At 36.5% G+C, this 20,932-nt stretch overlaps 1 protein-coding gene across 2 annotated transcripts in view; it reads left to right on the plus strand.

The window, feature by feature from the left end:
* The window catches only part of ABCC9 (ATP binding cassette subfamily C member 9), a 117,241-nt gene that overhangs the window by 67,441 nt on the left and 28,868 nt on the right, over window positions 1-20,932 (plus strand). For both annotated transcript variants that reach the window (XM_049783877.1, XM_049783878.1), the window contains exons 20-28: window positions 1,081-1,161; window positions 2,878-3,015; window positions 3,369-3,494; window positions 5,810-5,906; window positions 10,731-10,960; window positions 11,684-11,832; window positions 12,245-12,314; window positions 14,671-14,828; window positions 19,516-19,608. In XM_049783877.1, the coding sequence (XP_049639834.1) occupies window positions 1,081-1,161; window positions 2,878-3,015; window positions 3,369-3,494; window positions 5,810-5,906; window positions 10,731-10,960; window positions 11,684-11,832; window positions 12,245-12,314; window positions 14,671-14,828; window positions 19,516-19,608 (1,142 nt within the window). The remainder of the gene's footprint in view (window positions 1-1,080; window positions 1,162-2,877; window positions 3,016-3,368; window positions 3,495-5,809; window positions 5,907-10,730; window positions 10,961-11,683; window positions 11,833-12,244; window positions 12,315-14,670; window positions 14,829-19,515; window positions 19,609-20,932) is intronic.

Genomic DNA, 20,932 nt, shown 5'->3' on the forward strand with positions numbered 1-20,932 from the left:
TAAATATAGTCAAAATATTACCATACCTGGATATATAATATAAAAATAATATAATAAAAATAATATAGCATAACATACATAATATAATATGATATTATAGGCTATAGTCCTACAGTGAGTAGAACTCTTGCCTTGCATACAGCTGACTTGGGCTAGATTCCCTACCATGCCATATGGTCTCTCCTGAGTACTGGGTATGTTCCCTTACCCCAAAAAAATCTTCAGAGGAATTATAAAATTTACATTAGTTTCATTGTATGGGAGATGTTGTGACCTACATATTGTAGCTGAGAAAGCTAAATCTAAAAGAAGTAAAGGAACATTCCAGTTAATAGTGAGTGCTGTAGCTGACTTGTATCAGCCTCTATAGATACAGTTTTTAAGACCAGGCACTTAAGAGTTTTGAGAGACATAAAAAGGCTGAAGTACATGCTTTGCATTCAGAAAACCTGGGCTAGCTTCTGAAGAACTGCATAGCTCCTTGAGCAGCAATGAGTATAGCTTTTAATTACCACCGAGTGTAGCCCAAAATTCAAAAAAAAAAATCATGCACCTGATTTCTCTAATCTAGTTTTTATGTTTATGAAAGGATGAAAACAAAATCACTTAATGCAATTTTGAAAAACTAAAATAAATGAGAATTAAAAGCCCCCCACAGACCTCATACTAAATCCTTCCATATAAACATTTTATAAATAATACTTGTTTACAAAAGCGTGTTACTGCCTAGTTCTAAACATAGAATTCCAAAGTTAAGAACTACAGACTAAAATTCACAGACACAATTCACAAAAACTAATCAAAGTTTTAGAATTACTTGAATATTTGGCAGTTACCAAGGAAGATTACTATCACCAGTCAAAATTTGTCTTCACATAGTCAAACAATATATCGATCAGGTTGTAACTTTTATTCTGCCCATGATATCATAATTAAATGAATAGATTACCATTAATTTAAGATAGTTTTAGAGGAGTTGGTATTTTAAAGGAGTATTTTTACTAACAGGTAATTTTTTACTAATTTATTTACTAGTGGAAGAAGTTACTTACATTATAAATATTTACTTATTTTCTCCAGGGCATCAACCTGAGTGGGGGTCAGAGACAAAGAATATGTGTGGCCCGGGCACTTTACCAAAACACCAACATTGTCTTCCTGGTAAGATTAATATAAATACTTTTATTTATATATTCTTCTTCCCTCTACAAAAGAATCCTCAAAGTATCACATTTAAGGAGAATATAGGAGGGATAAATCCTCCTGGTATGAATCTAATCAAAGCATTGGATTGAAAGTTGGGGGATACACATTCTTGTCCAAGAGGCCAGGGTGCTCACTGGATTGCTTATATAAATTATTTAACCACAAGGAATAAAATTGAGAGAAATGTGAATAGTGGTGGATCAAATGAATATTATCTTATATTCATTTATGTTTCATGGCATAAAAAGAAGGGCTGGAGAACGTGTTATTGATAAACTGAGAAATTAAGAAGGGAAGAATACTCTATGGAGTTTCAAATTAAATTGTAGATAAGAATTTTTCCTGCAATGATTTTTGTTATTATTGTAATGTAATGCTGACCTAGTAAATTGAGGCTGGAAGCATTGGTGTTAGGTCTTCTTTAGAAGTTTGTGACTTCAAAAAATGATGACCTCTGGTCCTTAGATTTTTTTTGTTGGGAAATTTTTGATCACTGTGTCCATTTCCTTACATGTAATGCAGCTCTTAAGCTTTATTTTCTGAACCCTCCAGCAGCATCTGAGTTTGTACCAATTAGGATTCTATCTGACAAGGAACTACACAATGTTAATCTTCTGCCTGCACTTTGAGTGTTAAGATGGATTATAATAGCATAGTGGTTTAAAAACTGTTTCTACATTTGATACACTTTTGGAGGGTTTATATGTGTCAGCACCAGCTTCCAAGAGCTATGTCATTTGAAAGACAGTTCATTGGGTAGCATAAAAGTTAGGTAGCATAAAAGATGGGCAGGGGAAGTGCCCATTATGTTTTGGACAGTTTTGGACTTCAGTATCTAGAAATATGGACAATAGATGCAGCCAGCATCTTCAGGTAACAGCTTGTGAAGTATCCATTCTGATTTCTTCCATGGACTTGTAGGTGAGAGTCTAACCCACACCAAGTGCTGAGCTCTTGTTTCTGATAATAACTACTTTGGTTGCTTTAATCCTTTGAGATATGTAAACCCAAGCACTTATAGCTTACAAAGAGTGATGATGTGAGTGCAGTCTTACCAGTTGGGTCATTGGAGGCAGCTTCTTTTATCTTCAGGTGAAATCTAGAATTAACAATTCCCTTCACATTCTAGGACTTTGTGCTGAGGTAGAGTATTTAGTCAGAGTATGTCTCAACCTGACCTGTTCATTGGGACATGAGTATTTTCACAGTAGAAGCCCCGTAAGTTAGCTTGTGGATCTCTCACAGTTGAGATTGCTGTGAGAAGCTCTATATTTGTGTCTCCATGGCAGAACGGAAATGCAGGAACTTCCTGTGCTTGTTATCCCAGAGTATATGCCCAATTTTACCATGCAAAGTTTACTATTTAAATTATAATTTCATTATTTTTTTATTTATTGTATGCTATTGAATAATGTTGGTTTTTAGACTGGATGAGTCTGTATATTAAAAGTCCAAGCTATTTTAAATATAGTTATTTAGTTTATAAATGAGGTAAAAGAAACGTTAAAAATATCTTCCCAGCAACTGGAAATTATTCAGAGTTTGTTTATTATAAATTGTGTTTGACATAGAGTTTGTCCTTAGTCAATTTGCATTTCTACTGTCAGGAAAAATTGAGTTATGATACAAATTGAGGAACATTTCATCACGTGTTCGTTTTTCTGGTTGCAGGATGATCCATTTTCAGCCCTGGATATACACTTGAGTGATCACTTAATGCAGGAAGGAATTTTGAAATTTCTCCAGGATGACAAGAGGACACTTGTCCTTGTGACTCACAAATTGCAGTATCTAACACATGCTGACTGGGTATGTGATGGAAAGAAATTTCATTCACTTCTCTATCGGTCCTATACAGGAATAGTGATATTAAGATATGTTTACTGGGCCAGAGAAATAGCACAGGGGTTAAAGCTCTTGCCTTACATGTAGCTGACATGGATTTCATCTTGGAACCACAATATGCCACCTTCCTCTTCCCCCCTTTTTAGCACCTCTAGGAGTTATACCATAGCATAGTTCCAGGGGCAAGTCCTTAGTATCACTGAGTGTGGCCCAAAACCAAACCAAATCAATGTTTACTGAGAGAAAAGAAATTCAGTTGTCTAATTAAAGCTTTTGGTCACAGATCTGATGATGTTTCTGTCAATGTGTTTTCTTAGATCATAGCCATGAAAGACGGAAGTGTACTAAGAGAGGGAACTTTAAAGGATATTCAAACCAAAGATGTTGAGCTTTATGAACATTGGAAAACACTTATGAATCGACAAGATCAAGAACTGGAAAAGGTACCTACTCAGGGTTCAGAAGAATCCAGAATATACAGTTGATGACTAAAATTTGATATCATTTAATATTTGATAATATAATAGTTATAATTAGGAATTAGAAGCATTTATTTTAACATTAACAAATAAATTATTTTGAAATGATAAAATTACAATTATGTGTATATATTTTTAAAGTTCACAAAGCCTTTTATAATGTGAGTTCATTTTATCTTCACAAAATCTCATAAATAATCAAAGCAAACATTGGGGGGGACAAAGAAAACATCTCACTTTTGCAAATAATAAAACTGATAGTCAAAGAGGTCAAAGAACTTAAAGTTATACAGAGGACATTATAGATGATACCAGTTGGAATTAAAACTATATATTGTCTATATACAATGCAATTCTAGTTCATATTAACTATGATGGAACTGAATGAGGTGATAACAGTTCAAAATCAAACTGAATATTAGTAAATTTTCAAAATGATTTCTCTTGAGTGAAACAAAAATGTGTCCAGAATTGAGTTCTCCTAGCCAGGAATGAGCATGATAATAGATGCTTTGTGTAACAGTAAATTTAGAAGATTACCAAGAAATAAGAAATGTGTTTTTTTTTTCATAAAGAAAAACTGGAATTCTCTCTTCTATTTGCCAAAAAGCTCAAAAGCAAACTTCACACAAAAGAAAATTTCCTTGCAAAAATCTTTAAGTAGAATAGGAGAAACCACAGAGTGCTGAAGTGAGGATATTCATCAAAAAACATTACAAGTTTCAGCCAGCAAGTGCTTGCTTACAAATTATACTGTAAGACACTTGATGATAAACTTGCTGGGATGTGCCAAAGGACATAATCTCAGTGATCAAGATGCCATGGATGAAATATTATGATAGATGGAATATACCAGAGATGGAATAATAGTTATAATAATAATAATAATCAGCTAAAGGAGTGGACTGCTTATGGTTTACTTTGAAAATATCTGGAAAAACAACAACCACCAGAGAACTTGACACGATATTAATATATTTTTTAAAATTTTATTTTTTCCCACTCGTGATAACCAGGTCTGACCCCATGCATAGATACATAGGTTCACTGGGGACTAACCTGCTTCTGTCAGACAGTGCATATTCTATCAGGACATTGCTTTTAGAATTCTGTGGAAGCTATCTGCTCCCTGATCTTTTCCCCATAGGGAAAACATTTTTACTTTATTAAAACTACTGTGATTCACAAATAAATTTTTTGTTTTGTTTTGTTTTGGTTTTTTGGGGGGAGTCACACCTGGCAGCACTCAGGGGTTCCTCCTGGCTCTATGCTCAGAAATTGCTCCTGGCAGGCTGGAGGGACCATATGGGATGCCTGGATTCGAACCACTGTCCTTCTGCAGGCAAGGCAAATGCTCTACCTCCATGCTATCTCTCTGGCCCCTACAAATCAATTTTTATTACTACCTTTTGAATATATTCTTTGATGTTCACCTGTAACATCTAAACCATATTCTGTCTAATATCTTCCACAGGATGGCCTATTCTTTCTTTTGCATCAGTGTTGGGCTCAAGGCCAGCCTTGCTCACCTCAGCTTGGAGACATTTTGGGACAAACTTCACTTTGTGTAGGATTGTGCCTGTATATTGTAGCATATTTTGTATCATCACTATCTTCTACCCATAAGATACCAGAAGTATTTGCCACACAGCTGTGATAACCGGGAATGATTCTGAATATTGCCATTTATCTCCTTAGAAGGCAAAGTATCTGTGTCCCATGGGACAACACTCATTCTGCCATCAAGAAGCAGCTGTTTGGACAACAAACTCCTAAAGCTGTTCTAGGGACTCCAAGTGCCTAAATATCCTCCACACACAAAGGAGAACTTGGGCAGGTGTTGCTAACAAGCTCAAGTGTGGTGACAGGCAGGTGATGTTAATGATGGTTTGACTTCATGAATGGATTCACCTGGCACACTTAACTTGCCCACATCTTCTATCTATGAGTTAAAACACAGTGATGTGCCTTCAGTTATAAAGTGATATGATCAACAAGAACCATTTCATTTGTACAATGCAATGGACTTTCTGCCTGGTATGCTTAAAATGTCACTATAATTTTTTCCATGTTTCTTTGACCATAAGAAACTTTTTACTTTGGCGTAGTCCCATTTGTTCAGATTTGATGCATCTAATCATTAAAGACTACTTTGAGATCTAAGTCTTGCAGTGTTCTGCCTATGTTTTCCTCAGGGACATTTATAGTTTGGGGTCTAATATAAAGGTCTTTAATTCACTTTGAATTGACTTTTGTCTAAGGCCACATATTTCTTGCAGGACATGGAAACTGACCAGACCACATTAGAGAGGAAAACTCTGCGCAGAGCTATGTACTCAAGAGAGGCTAAAGCCCAGATGGAGGATGAAGATGAAGGTAGATCTTTACCATGTATATGAAATATCCAAACAGGTGACATGATGTGAGGGTCCAACATCCGTGATGGATGTCTGTGCATGAGGAATAGCAATGCACTTTGAGGCAGAAGAGAGAAACCAAATACACTATTTTGGAAAGGAGGTGAATAGTAGGGAATAAAAGGTATAGACAATCAATCAGGACATCATGATGAAAAATCTAATGTAGTTACTTGTTTTTTTGAGGAATGGCATTGGATTACAGGAGGTAGGGCTTTTGCTTTGCATGGGACCAACCTGGTTTTAATCACATCCTCTATGGTCCCATGAACACTGCCAGGAGTAATTTCTGAGAGCAGAATTGAGAGCGAGGCTTGAATACTTCTAGGTGTGTCACTACAACAAAAATAAAGAAAAAACTAAAACAAGAAAAATACCAAAATTTTAATATTATTATGGGACACATGGTTTACAATAGTATTAATATTTATTTTCAGAGAGGACAATGCTACGGTACCACACCTGTCACTAAAGTACCAATATTCCTCCAACTTGGCCTCAGGTGCCTTCTCATTCACCCCTTTTAGTAGCCTCCATTTTATTGTCAAACTCTAAGGGCTGGTTTTGATTGGATATTGTTTATTTCCTTGTTTTGATTCTGTATATCCCACATATAAGTGATATCGTTTGGTGTTTGCTTTCTTTTCTTGACTATCATGTAACATGACATTATCCAGTGATCATGTTGCAGCAAAAGTAAGATTTCATCTTTTCCTAGTGCTGAGTAGTATATAAATGTGCACCTACACCACATCACTCTTTGCCACTCACCTGCAGTGAGTAGTTCAAGCAGTTCCCAGATCTTAATTACTTTAAGTAGCACCACAGTGAACAAGACCACATATCTTTCCAAATGAGGTTTTTTGTATTCTTGGGATAGATGCAAAGTGAAATTGCTGGATTATTTGTTCTATTTTTAAGAATTGTATGTAGCTTGGAGGTGCTCAGTGCTTACTCCTGGCTCAATACTCAGTAGTCACTTCTGAAGTTCTGAGATGCCAGGGTTGATCACCTGCAATGCAAATGCCTTGCACCCTATTTATAATCTGAGCAGCAATGAATGAGGGTTTCTTTTTCTCTGAATACACGACAACACTGATCATTTCTAACCTTTTATTAAAAGATCATTATTTCATATGATGTTATCAGTATCTGTTTGCATTTGGTAGAGTTATTTTATTATTTATGTGAAGGAAAAATTTACAGTTGTCACTAGCTTTCCAGCATTAATTTTATTTTAGTCACTGTTTTTTACAGTACTATAAATGGTAGGGTTTCACACACAAACCATTCTAGCACCATACCCTCCATCATTGTTCCAATGTCTTCTCCACGTTACCCTTCTTCCTACTAAACACTAGATCTCAGTTTCTGCTGTCTTTGAGCATTTATTATTCCCCTACTACATTCTTGATATTCCATATATTTTTGGGATCAGTCTGTATCTATCCCTCTCCTTTTAACTAATTGCACTCATCATGATACTAACCAGATCTATTTACATAGCTGAAAACTGCATGATTTTCCCCCCAGGCTTTCACAATAGATTTTTTTTTTTTTTTTGGTTTTTGGGCCACACCCGTTTGACGCTCAGGGGTTACTCCTGGCTATGCGCTCAGAAATCGCCCCTGGCTTGGGGGGACCATATGGGACGCCGGGGGATCGAACCATGGTCCTTCCTTGGCTAGCGCTTGCAAGGCAGACACCTTACCTCCAGCGCCACCTACCCGGCCCCACAATAGATTTTTGACAATATATTTGCGGTATGAGAGAAATAGAACTGAAGGGAAGGGCATATATCTGTAAGAAGATCTATATTAATATTCAGATAAATTGGAGAGATGTCACAAACTTAATAGACTATCATTCTTTAAGGAGCAAACAATAAATGGGAAATAGGTTCCAAAATTGTTTTGAAACATTTATACTGAGTCATTCAGTAAATTCTCCTGGGGTTTTCATAGCAGCATCATAATACAGGAAAAGGGATTAGAAAGCCAATTATTACATTTCAATTGTATGAATCTAAGAAGGTATAGATGGAAAAAAGAATTATTGGAGATTTGAGAAATGAGCTGAAATAATTACAAGGCCTTGACATTTATTGCCAAAATATTTGTAAGATAAATCACTTAGGTCTATAGAGGAAATGAGGCTGCTCCACTCTTCTTTGCAATTTTTCCTAAACTGAATTTGTTCAAGCAAGTTAAGAAATAGAGAAAAATGTAGAGGGCAGAAATGTAGAACAGAAGATAAAGTCTTTGCTTTTCATATGGCCAATCTAGATTTAATCCCTGGCACCACATATGGTCCCCTAAGCACCACCAGGAACAAGCTCTGATCATAGACACAGGAGTAAGTCCTGATCACCACCAGTGTGCTCCCCCACTCAAAAAAAAAAAAAGTGTGACTTCAAGACAAAAAATACCTTTGTCTTGAGCTGCACCTTCTGATTCCCTTGAACAAAAATGTTTTAACAAAGGTTTATTGAATAAATGAGTGAATGAAGAATAGATTTGAATCTCCTTTCTTTGATTTAAAAATGTTTATAAAGAATAGATGGGGGGCCGGAGAGATAGCACAGTGGCGTTTGCCTTGCAAGCAGCCGATCCAGTACCTAAGGTGGTTGGTTCGAATCCCGGCATCCCATATGGTCCCCCATGCCTGCCAGGAGCTATTTCTGAACAGATAGCCAGAAGTAACTCCTGAGCACCACCAAGTGTGGTCCAAACACCAGAAAAAAAAATAATAGATGGGTACTTATGGCCTGTGTGGTAGTAGAATGATGTATGCATAAAAATAACACTAACAGCATTGCAAATCTTGGTACCTCAGTAAAAAATGGTAATAATGACTTTTTAAAGAATAGGTAAAAATAAAAAATAGAGAAGAGAAAATTATGAAAGAGACATGAATTTAAGTATGTTTCTAAATTACTGATATCTGAAAGAGGAGCAGCCCAGGTATTCTCGCATAATCCTCTCAAAATGTTCTTAGGACTTTAGACTTGTGTTAAACCATTTTTCTCGGGTATGAAATAAAAATAAAGAGTTTACCAGTAAAATGATAATATTTACATGAAAAGAGATGAGGACATTCACATTATAGTTTAGGATGCTGCTCTGGGTCTCATCAATATGTCTGTGCAGGCCACCAGGAAGGCAAGAAGGAAAGTAGTTGTTTGTATTGTTTGTACTTACATGGCCAGCCCTTCACATAAATGAATGAGATCATGTGGAGAAACGTGTTCCTAAGCTGAATTGCTATAGAAAGTTGAAATTCCATTCCTTATGGAGACAATGAATGGATTTGAGATAGATAGCTAGTTCTCTGTGAGTGCCCACTCCTTTGGACATGGAGGTTTTGATTCTTGTACTCTTCAAAAGGGTAAATGATCTGGGACTTGTTCATTGATTATTCTGCTCCAATGTCAGATGCTTGGTATTCCACGGAATTCCTATTTTTCTCTCTGTGGTTTGATAATCTTCTAAACAAAGACCAGTTCTGCTCCCCCACCCTGTAATATGCACACAATTATGATCATGGGCACACACAGCTAAGCATTGAAAAGTGCCTTTGAAAAAAGAGAGAAAAGAAACAAGAGTTGTAGGACTGTATGTATGATCATGGTGTTCTAAAAAGAAATGTCACAATTTCTTACATTTAGAGTATGTTGGAAAACTAGTGAAATTCATCCAGTGATGGCTTTCAGTCTACAGGTCTAGAAAGGAAAATCACTGGTCTACTGATTAAAATATAATTGATAATCCATATTTTAGTGTGTGGAACAGGTGCAGTTGGCAGGTTTAAAATTATTGAAGTATTCTAATTTTTTCAGTTTGGGGGCCATATTCATCAGTGCTCAGGGCTTACTCCTGGATTTGTCAGGGACCACTCAATGCTGATCTCAGGGGACACTATGTGGTGCCAAGGGTTGAATCCAGAGTGGGAGCATGCAAGTCAAATGCCTTTCCTTACTTTACCTTACTCACTCTTTAGTCCAAAGAATCCCACTGTAAACATCTCTGAAGTTCTCTGTTATTATTCTCCATGACAACCTCCTCTGCCCTCTTTAGGTATCTCATTGCCTCAGCTCTTGTGTGACCACATATGAAATGACATAGACAGAGACCACACTTTGTTTCTTCTCAATTTAGACACAAACTTAAGAACCTGTTTCCCCTGATGCAATATTAGAAATTCAAAATTTTAGAGTTCAATAAAATTATAATGTTGGCAGGTTATAATATTCTCATGTGGTTTTATAGGCAACACAATTCTTTTTTTTTGTTTGTTTTTGTTTTTGTTTTTTGGGTCACACTGGCATTGCTCAGGGGTACTCCTGGCTCTATGCTCAGAAATCGCTCCTGGCAGGCTCGGGGGACCATATGGGACACCGGGATTTGAAACAATGACCTTCTGCATGAAAGGCAAACACCTTACCCTCCATGCTATTTCTCCGGCCCCTAGGCAACACAATCCTTTAAATAATATAATATACTTAAAAATCATTACACCAGCCAATCTGACATGCAATTGTATCTCATGTAGGCATATTATGTTTTCTTTGTAAATTATTTATTCAATCATTTTTCCTATTTTAGTAAAAGAACACTTCTCCCTACTAAAAACATTAAAAAAATTCCAAGACAAGTATTTATATTTCTACTAAATTAAAGAGAGATCCTTTAAGAATATCCCATGTGTACTTGTACTGTTTGCTTATAATACAAACATTTCTGGTACATGCTCACCTGAATCTTGTGGAAATGTTTATATGCAGAGGAAGAAGAGGAGGAAGATGAGGATGACAACATGTCTACAGTGCTGAGACTGAGGACTAAAATGCCATGGAAGACCTGCTGGCGATACCTGACTTCAGGAGGATTCTTCCTGCTCTTCCTGATGATTTTTTCAAAGCTTCTGAAGCATTCAGTTATTGTAGCAATTGACTACTGGCTGGCCACATGGACATCAGAATATAAAATTAACAACACAGGCAAAGCTGATCAGGTTTGTTTTCAAATCACCTGGAAAAATCTGGGATTAGCAATGAGATCCCAAATGTCATAGGACTTTTGTAATGATTCAAAGTTCATCATTAGACTTAGTCCTGAAAAAAATCAGTACCATAACCAGTAGTGCTAGGATAGAGGCAGGGGACATACAAAGGGAAGGGTGTGCTGTATTGGGAATCAAATTCAAGGTCTTGCACATACTAAGCATGTCCTCCACCACTTAAGCTATCTCCCTGGCTCTCATTTTTCTTTTTCAAATTTATAAGAATCAAATAAAAATAATGTTTGGATTCAAGAGAGATAGATACAAATAAGGTGTGTGTGTGTGTGTGAGTGTGTGTGTGTGTGTGTAACAAACACTTGGAATTTTGTTACTATCTCCCTACACAAATGTATGAGTTGATCATACTAAAATTCAAGTAGAAAAAATGAACTCTACCATATAGAAAGTCAAGAATATTTTACATATGAAAATAAGACTCTAGTGCCCCATCTTCCTTTAGTAATGTAAAAACAATGAATGAAATAATGGAGGCCTTGACATAGAAATTATGATTGATATTACCCTGAATCTTCAAAAACTGTATTATTGCAACTGTCTAAATGACAGAGAAAATGAAGTTGATAATATTGTTCTATATGAATCAAAGATGGATGTTCTATTCAGATAAAACCCAGTGCTCATTTTCAAAGTATTTTGTGTGCTGGTTGCCTTTAGACCTTCTATGTGGCTGGATTCAGCATTCTCTGTGGAGCAGGTATTTTCCTCTGCCTTGTCACATCCCTCACTGTGGAATGGATGGGCCTCACAGCTGCCAAAAATCTTCACCACAATCTACTCAATAAAATAATTCTTGGCCCAATAAGGTAAAGAAAAGTTGTTTCTGATCTTCACATATGAAATTTTATATTTACAGTTTTTATTAAAATGTGAGGTTTTAAAGAACTTCTTTAGTATGATTGTAAGTAGAGAATTTCTTTTTTTTTTTTTTTTGGTTTTTGGGCCACACCCAGTAACGCTCAGGGGTTACTCCTGGCTATGTGCTCAGAAGTTGCTCCTGGCTTGGGGGACCATATGGGACACCGGGGGATCGAACCGCGGTCCGTCCAAGGTTAGCGCAGGCAAGGCAGGCACCTTACCTTTAGCGCCACCGCCCGGCCCCTGTAAGTAGAGAATTTCTAATTTTTATGATTCTCAAGCTGTACATTATCATACACAAACATTATCTTGTTTCAGAGAATATCTCAATGTCATATTTTAAATCTGTTTATTGCCTAGATTCTTTGATACAACACCCTTGGGTCTAATTCTCAACCGCTTTTCAGCTGATACCAATATTATAGATCAGGTAAGTAAGTTACTTCCAAATTCAAAAATGAACTTCCAAGTATAGGTTAAATAGCATTTTAAGACAAAGCATAATAATTCCTCAAGGAAACAGAAAATTTCTATACTTGAATGAAGGATTATTTTTATTCATGCAGATATGATACCATTAGGGAATTCTAGAGCAAAATCTTAAGGGAAAACTTTCATTCAAACTAAGGGCAGCATTTCTTAACTGGGGCCTATATAGCATCCTATAGGTTCTTAAAATATTCCAGGAGGCCCCAGGTTAAAAAAAAATCATGTAAGTGTAAGACTAAGGTATAAAATTAGGGCAGTAACCAATAGTAAAGGAAGAATACAGGAAGAAAACAAGCTTGGAAGGGAGCCAAAATCAAGAAATGTTTAAGAAACTCTATTGAGTTTCTTAAAATGCATGTTTGATATTGCTTCATAACACCAAATGTTTCAGGTCTAGATCATTACTTGAAATATGTAGAAAGTAAACTATGGTCTCCCCCCAAAGTCTAATTTCCATCTGTCAATTTCTGAGGATTTCCTTTCCCTATAGTACTTATCCCCCAATATTGCTGGAAGCAAATGAGCTTATTACAAAGATAATATAAACATAATTAGTACAATAATTAAAAAACTCAATATAATATCTGTATAAACATATCATAACAGTAACCCTCTATACTTATTAAAACTTATTAAGTGAAAATTTATATTAAATAATAACAAAAGTCTATAAAAGTATAAATAAACCTCAAGTGAAGAAAACATATTCAACAATCCTATGAATCATATAGTTCTATAGAGACTTTCCCTACAAGATAACAAGAACAAAAGCTGCAAAACTAAGCAAAGCAGTGATCATAAAAAACAAGGATGTTGAAAGACAACATTAAAGAATTAAAAAATAACAACATACTCAAAATTTTTACGGTGCCTTAAATCAGAAGGAAAAGGATTAAAATTTTAGTAAAGTGTCAGAAAACAATTAGGCATCTATATAAACAACAAAACTGAAATAGAGAGCCATATAAAAATATCACACTGTAAAATAAGATATAGGAGACCAAGTACAGAGATCAAGGTTAGAAAGTCTAGCTAAAGATAAGAAAAAACTCAGAAATAAGATTGACAGAAATGACTGTAAAGTGCTAAGTAGTTAAAAACAGCCAAGGTAGATTTAAAATATAGCAGATTAGCTGTAAGAAAATATATACAGAATACATTGCAACATATGCATATCTGTATATACAAATATAATATAATGTATATATCACAACATACATACAGAAAGATTATAAAAATCTATAGTTTGTAGGGGCCAGAGTGATGCAGCTGTAGGGTGTTTGCCTTACATGCAGCTGATGTAGGACAGATAGCAGTTCAATCTCCCAGAGTCCAATATGGTCCCCAAAGCCAGGAGCGATTTCTGAGTGTATAGCCAGGAGTAACCCCTGAGCATTACCGAGTGTGGCCCAAAAACCAAAAAAAAATATTTTATAGTTTGTAGGGGGAGAAGAGAAGAGAGGGGGCATTGGTGATGGGAATATTGCACTGGTCAAGGGTGTCTTCTTTTTTTATGATTGAAACCCAACTAAAAACATGGTTGTAATCATAGTGCTTAAATTACGATATTTAAAAAATTTAAATTTTATAAAGGAAAAAAACACCCCAAATTAAAAACCTTACAGTAGAGCAGAGCTTCCCAAACTTTATGGTTTATTAACCGTTTTCAGAAAAAAAAACTCTAGAGTTCCCCTGGAAATCTATCTTTTTTAAGGGAACCAACCCAGTGTGTATCTGAGGCTATTTCCACAATTAGACCATCCCAGAACCCCCCCAGGAGTTGCTATTATCCTCTTTGGAAAATAGTGCACTAGGGGAATAAATAACATATTTATTATATGCTGTGCTATCTCTCCAGGCCCAGCCTTGGCTGTTTTTTTTAACTACTTAGCACTTTACAGTCATTTCTGTCAATCTTATTTCTGATTACAAGCAACCATTAAAAAGGAACAGATTTATATAAAGTGGCACCGGAAAATGAACAATCTGTTTTTCCCATAACATAAAACAAATGGGCAAATTATATTTATTGTATAATTCCACTTAATTCTCCTGGATAAATAGGCAGATAAGTAGACAACTGTCCTCTAAGTAGGCAGGTTATGGAATATATATACAAAACTGAAGTGAGTGAATCCGGAAAAAGAAGTGAAGAAATGCTTATGATGAAAATGTTTATATGGTACTTTTGTAACTCTATACTTAAGAATAAAGAAAGTAAGTGACCATGGTATTGCTTTGTAGCCAATGTTTTATTTGAACTAAAACATTATCCTTTCAAATTATTTCCTTAACAGCACATCCCTCCAACACTGGAATCTCTAACTCGTTCAACACTCCTCTGCTTGTCAGCTATTGGCATGATTTCTTACGCTACTCCAGTGTTCCTGGTTGCACTTGTGCCTCTTGGAGTCGCCTTTTATTTTATCCAGAAATATTTCCGTGTAGCCTCTAAGTAAGTAACACAGTGATCTAGTCATCTTTAAAAGATCCTATGTAGTTGACCTATTCTGATCCATATTTGCTGCAGTGTTTTCTCAAGATAAGGGAGAGGATTTGAAAAGGCAAACAATTTTGTTCACTTGTATAATATTAGAAACTTGATCTGCTATACCAAAACACTAGAAACATGCTATCTGCCCCTTATAAGAAGGTTGAAGAACTACAAAGTTGGCACACAATTCAGCAGTGATCAAGAGCAAACTATTGAGGCAACAATATGAATATATCTTAAAACCTTGCTAAGACAAAGAAGCAATTTTTTTTTAAAAAGTGATTTTGTAAAATTCTATTTAGGTGAAAAATACTTTTTTTTGAAGCCATAATCTATTGTTCTGGTTCTATAATGGAGGGGGGTACTTGAGGGGGTGAGCTATACTGTACTGGGAGTATTGAACCTGTGTTGGTACCGGTATTAAACTTAGGGCTCCATCATGCAGAAATACTATCTCTTTTAACATGACAAAAACTATACTGATATTCTATTTAATTTAGATATGTTTTATAATTGTCACTATAACTGCCTAGCTGAGCCTGAAATCATCCATAAATAAGTTTGGGTAATCCATGAAGTTTGGGATTTTAGACACTTTCACATCTTGTATTTCCTGTTGTTTTGTTTTTCCTCTGAATGTGACATTGACAGGAAACTTACAAACCAGAATTCCAAAGGATAAATGATCTAATGTCAGTATAGTCTACAGTAGGAAAAAATTTCAAATGTTTAAAACATAATCTGTTTTTAAAACAAAGCATAGGGATCCACAGCACTGCTGGGTATAGCCCTAGTGGTTCTCAGCTAAGCAGTATTGACAAGCCAGAGCAGTGATGCAGCGTTAAGGTGTTTGCCTTGTAAGTAGCTGACCTAGGACAGACTGTGGTTGGATCCCCAGCGTCCGTATGGTACCCCAAGTCAGGAGCAATTTCTGAGTGCATTGGCAGGAGTAATCCCTGAACATCACTAGGTGTGCCCCCAAAAAAAACTATTTGGGGGACTGGAGATATAATACAGGTAGTAAGTCTCTTATCTTCTGTGAGGTCACCTAGTTCATTTTCTGGCACCACATAGATTGCCCTGAGCACAGCTGGAAATAGCCTCTGGGCATCAATGGGTGGTGTATAACTTCTGTCCTCAAACCTAGTTGGGGTCAGGATTTGTCTTAGCATGCAAGCACACACACACACACACACACACACACACACACAAACACATACGCACGCACCACACACACACACACGTTGTCTTTTGGGGTCCTATGTAGCAGGGTCTTTTGCCTATTAGGGTTCTATTTAACTAAAAGGAACTTTTTTTTATTGCCAGCCTCATCCTTATTTTTATGTTGCAAGTCAGACTGAATGAGAGAAGTCAATCAAATTCCTCCTTTCACTTTCAGTATTAAAACTGATTCTGCTGGAGGAGCAGAAAATTCACAGCTGCCTTATATTGTTGGCAGTTTCCTGATGAATTCTTCCCTCTGGATATTTCATATCCAACAGTCAGATCCTACCTTAATCATGTACTTCCAGCAAGACAAATTCAGTGCAAATGTTAGAGAAAATATTTCTTGTCCATTATAAATCAGAATTGTTCATTGTTCATTGTAAAAGTAATCTGTAAGCATTGGTAGTGAGTGACTGCTACAATACAGCATTTATGGGTGTAAATTACCAGTGGGATGATCAGTTTTAGAAAGAATTGCTAATGACAGTGAATTGTATATCATTCCCATGGAAATCATCTGAAAGTTAGCAAATATGACTACTACAAAAGTATTCAAAGGAGTATTTTATAATTACTATTAGAAGTTTAGGTAATATGGTTACTATGGTGTTAGGTTTAGAGGTACAAAGTTATTGCATACCCCACCACCCAAGTGCCCATGATGTCCAATATGGTCCCTGTGTCTCCTCTGGACTACTTTTGGGACTTGAGGAAAAGTTGAGGTGACAGATTATTTTAGAAATACCAAAGAGCAAAAAAAAATTAAAAAAAAAAAAAAAAAAGAAATACCAAAGAGCATTTAAATGGGAGACTCACTACAGGAAATGCCAGAAAATCTGAAGTATCTAAAATCAGAGGTCTAAAGTGCACTTAGCTCTGAAATTAAGAGTTTTCTATTTATAGTAGTACACAGTCAAGCTGGGACTTTTGGCTTCAGAAAATATAGTTATAAGCAAAGACTCTCTCCTCCCTAATTTGTCTCCTCTCACCAGACTCTCAGAGTAGTGGCCACCTGTTGTAGTGTCAAATTTATAAATAGTCTCTTAGTTTATAAAAGAAGCAGATTTTTCCCCTTCACTATAGTCATTTACCTTCTCCTCTCCTCTGAAGAGGTCAGTGAACCCACACACCTGGGTTAGAAATATTTGTTTTGGTAGTTACACAAACAGCACAGATTGGCTCAAAGTAATTGTTTAAAATTAATTATCTAATCATATTCATTATGTTAATTGAATGACCAGGCTGATGTTCTTATTTTTTGAATAAGGAGATGGGGCAGGGAAAATATTACTGAAAACATAAAAAGCAAGAAATTTTTCAAACATGTGGCATAGCTCTTAACTTGTCTTCTACAAAGTGGAGCTCATCTGGGGAAGAAAAAGGTTTCCAAGTATGCTGAGTTTTGGACAGTGACAGACTCAGGCATCTATCAAATAAACCTTTGCACTCATGTTTAGTTCCTTGGAGGTCCTGTGGATAGCATCATGGTGTGTTCTACTCTCTTATTTCCCTAGCTCTTAGTCATAATAGTTTAGAAATTCAATTTCCCAAAGACTTACTCATTGTTCTTCCCTATTTTAACTCTCACCAACTTCACACTAGTTCAGAAATTTTATTTAGTTTTTTGTTTGTAGTCTACAGTCATAAGTGCTCAAGAATTACTTCTGATTCTGTGACCAGAAATTAATACTGGAAGGGCTCAGAGGACCTTATAGGGGTCCAGAAATTGAACCTTTCAGCCACATACAAGACAACAAGCCCTACTCTCTGTACTATATCTCTGGTCCCTAAGTCAGAACTATTAAAATTGCTCTACCATGGGGCTGGAGCAATAGCACAGTGGTAGGGTGTTTGCCTTGCATGTAGCTAACCCAGGAAAGACCTCTGTTCAATCCCTGGCATCCCATATGATCACACAAGCCAGGAGAGATTCCTGTGCGCATAACCCCTGAGCATTACTTGGTGTGGTCCAAAACAAACAAACAAACAAAAATTGCTTTGCCTACAAACTACCCTGTGTCTTTCTTTGATCCTTTAGAAGTTCTTCAAAATAGATTGCTATTGTACATCCCAGATCATTTCATTTCTAATCCTTTTTTAAAATATGTCCTAATCCTAACATGCTTGATCTTCTTCCCAAATATAGCACCAGAAGGGACTGTAGGCTCAACCTCAAAGAACTTGCCAGATTTTTTTTTTCTGTACTGAATGTTGTGCCCTGGATTAGATTGTACTACTTTGTTGGAGTAACTTGTTTTCATTCTATTTAGGATAATTTTTCTCTGCTTGTACTTGTCATTCATGGACTGGAAGTACCTCTGAATTGGTGGTCTTTCTCTTCCCAACAAAGACCTCAGGTGACAGGGAGAAGCTGCTTACAGTTTCAGTTTCCACAGCTACTATCTACCTGCTAGTAGATAGCTTGTGGTGGAAGTTTTCCTGAACCTGTTCTATTGCTACAATTTTTTGTGGTTTATTTTCTGTGCCAATGTTGCTTCCAGACCCAAGTTTCCCCAATCCCTAGGGATAGGTGTATGAAGCATCTGCTTCACTATGTGTCTATTTTGTTGAACCTTTCTTGTGTTTAAGTCTTTACCTAATCTGCCTGCTAAAAATATATATATTACCAATCCCCTACATTTCAATTAATTGCTTTTTCCTAGGCACCCATAGTGATTTACTTTAGCTGATGAATGTCCAACCTAGACTCATATTTACTGTAAACCCATCATTCTGCTCTTCTTTAAACTGAAAACTATTACAAGTTGTGTTAATTGGGCACTAGAGAAAAAATAGAATAATTTTTAAAATAATCTTTTTTTTTATTTTTATTGTGACCAAAGTGCATTACAAATCTTTTACTGCATCATTTATGGTACATAGTGACAATGAATGAGGGGCATTCCCACCACCAGTGCTGTCCTCCCTCTGCCCCTGTTCCCAGTATGCATCCCATATCTCCCTCCTCTACCCCCCAGTATGCTAGTGCAACTGGTCTCCACTTTAAGCTTGTTGTAGATTGAGCATCTATTCCACCATCATTGGAGATAAAAAGGATAAGAAAAAGGGGAGAAAAAAATTTGGTGACAACTACCAAAAAAAGAAAGAAGGGAGAGAGAAAAAAAGAAAAGAAACGTGGAAGAAAAAAGAAAAAAATGGACCCAGCAAATAAAAATAAAAATAAACCTCTAAATAATAACCACAAGAGTGAAAAAGAATGAGAAAAGTGGAAGAAAAAAGAGAAGGAAAATAAAGTCAAAAACTAACAAATCAAGACAAAACAAGAAAAAGTGTGGGTGCTGGAGTGGTAGGGTTTGGCGTTCCCCCACTTTTTTTTTAAATAAACTTAATTGAGAAGGAACATAGTTTTCTCTAAAAAATGGTGCATGGGCTATTTCCAATGACCCTCTTCTCTGTCCAGGGATCTCCAGGAACTTGATGACAGCACACAGCTCCCTCTTCTTTGCCACTTCTCAGAAACAGCTGAAGGACTCACAACCATACGGGCATTTAGGTAGGTTTGGTTGGTTTGCATTAATTGAATGTACAGTCATCCACAAATACTTACCTATGAAAAACTGATAATTACTATTTGTGCTTAGCAGGATTCTGTTAAAAATAAGGAAAATACAATGATAAAGAACAGCCTTAGACTTTAATAACGAAATATAGTGATTCAGACAAAAATCTATATTCTGATCTTATTAGGAAAATTCTAGATCACAGTGAAAGAGCAGAACATTGGTGCTTGAATTATGGTTGGAAGAAGTAAAAGAAAACTCAATTTCTAGGTACAATTGCCTTCTCAGGCTCATCTGGATTCATTGTGAAGTCAATAGCATAAACACCAGCTTTTACAAACCAAAAGAAGGTGGAAGATTTGGGGACTGGAACATTTGGTGCTTGTGGTCAAGAATCAAATACGCACTTTCCTCGTCCATTAATTCCTTTTTTTTCAGTCTCTCCAATATCCCCAGAGTCTTTCGAGTTCTTGGAAACTTTGGGTTTATTGCTGAGGCTGATTTCTCTCTTTCTTGTATTTGGGGTTCGCAGTGTACTCCCAAGCTGCAGTCAACTCCCTCAATTCTTTACCACCAAAGTATCGCAGTTAAATTAGACTGAGATTTCTGTGACCTTTCCTGCTTTTTTTTTCTGACAGAATAAAGGTCTAAGAATGTTCAGAAGATGAGCTGGATTTGGATGAAAAGATACAGGCTGAGTGTGTCAGAGTTTCCATTAGGAAAACAGAAGGTTTCTTGCCAAATAGAAACACACAGAAAGAATGTTCACTGTGTTTCCACCCCTCCCCTTTCACTGCTGCTCCAGGCTGTTGCCAATTCCATTTACAAATGCTTAAAGAGTAGATCTGAAAAAGTACCTCCAAACTCCAGGGAGAGTCTTATAGGGCACCCTTGGATGGAGGGAAGCCATTTAGGGCTCTATCCCGTTCACTTTACCCATATTCCTATCCCTCAATCCTTCCCTCCCCCAGTCCTCTAGGAAAGATGCTGTCTAAAGCCCCTAAAGATTCAGGGTGTTCTCTTCTGTGTCTTTGCTCTTATTGACCTTATTTGTCTGCTTTTTCTTTCCTTGAAAATTTCAGCTCATCCTTAGCCACTCTTGAACACCCAACCCACCCCCCCAACCCTCTAGGTTTCCCCCACTTCATCTTTCTTCTCTCCTTATCCACTAATGCACTTCCTGATATGGATTCTCTGGTCTGTGGGATCCACCCTCTCTGTACCCTAATATTTATGCAGTATATGGTGTTTCCACCATGTCTACTGGCTTCACCCAGTGGTTGACTCCTCCAGAACTGAGGTGCTGTCTTGTCTCTG

This window comes from Suncus etruscus, chromosome 11 (assembly GCF_024139225.1).
Source record: "Suncus etruscus isolate mSunEtr1 chromosome 11, mSunEtr1.pri.cur, whole genome shotgun sequence".
Lineage (NCBI taxonomy): Eukaryota > Metazoa > Chordata > Mammalia > Eulipotyphla > Soricidae > Suncus > Suncus etruscus.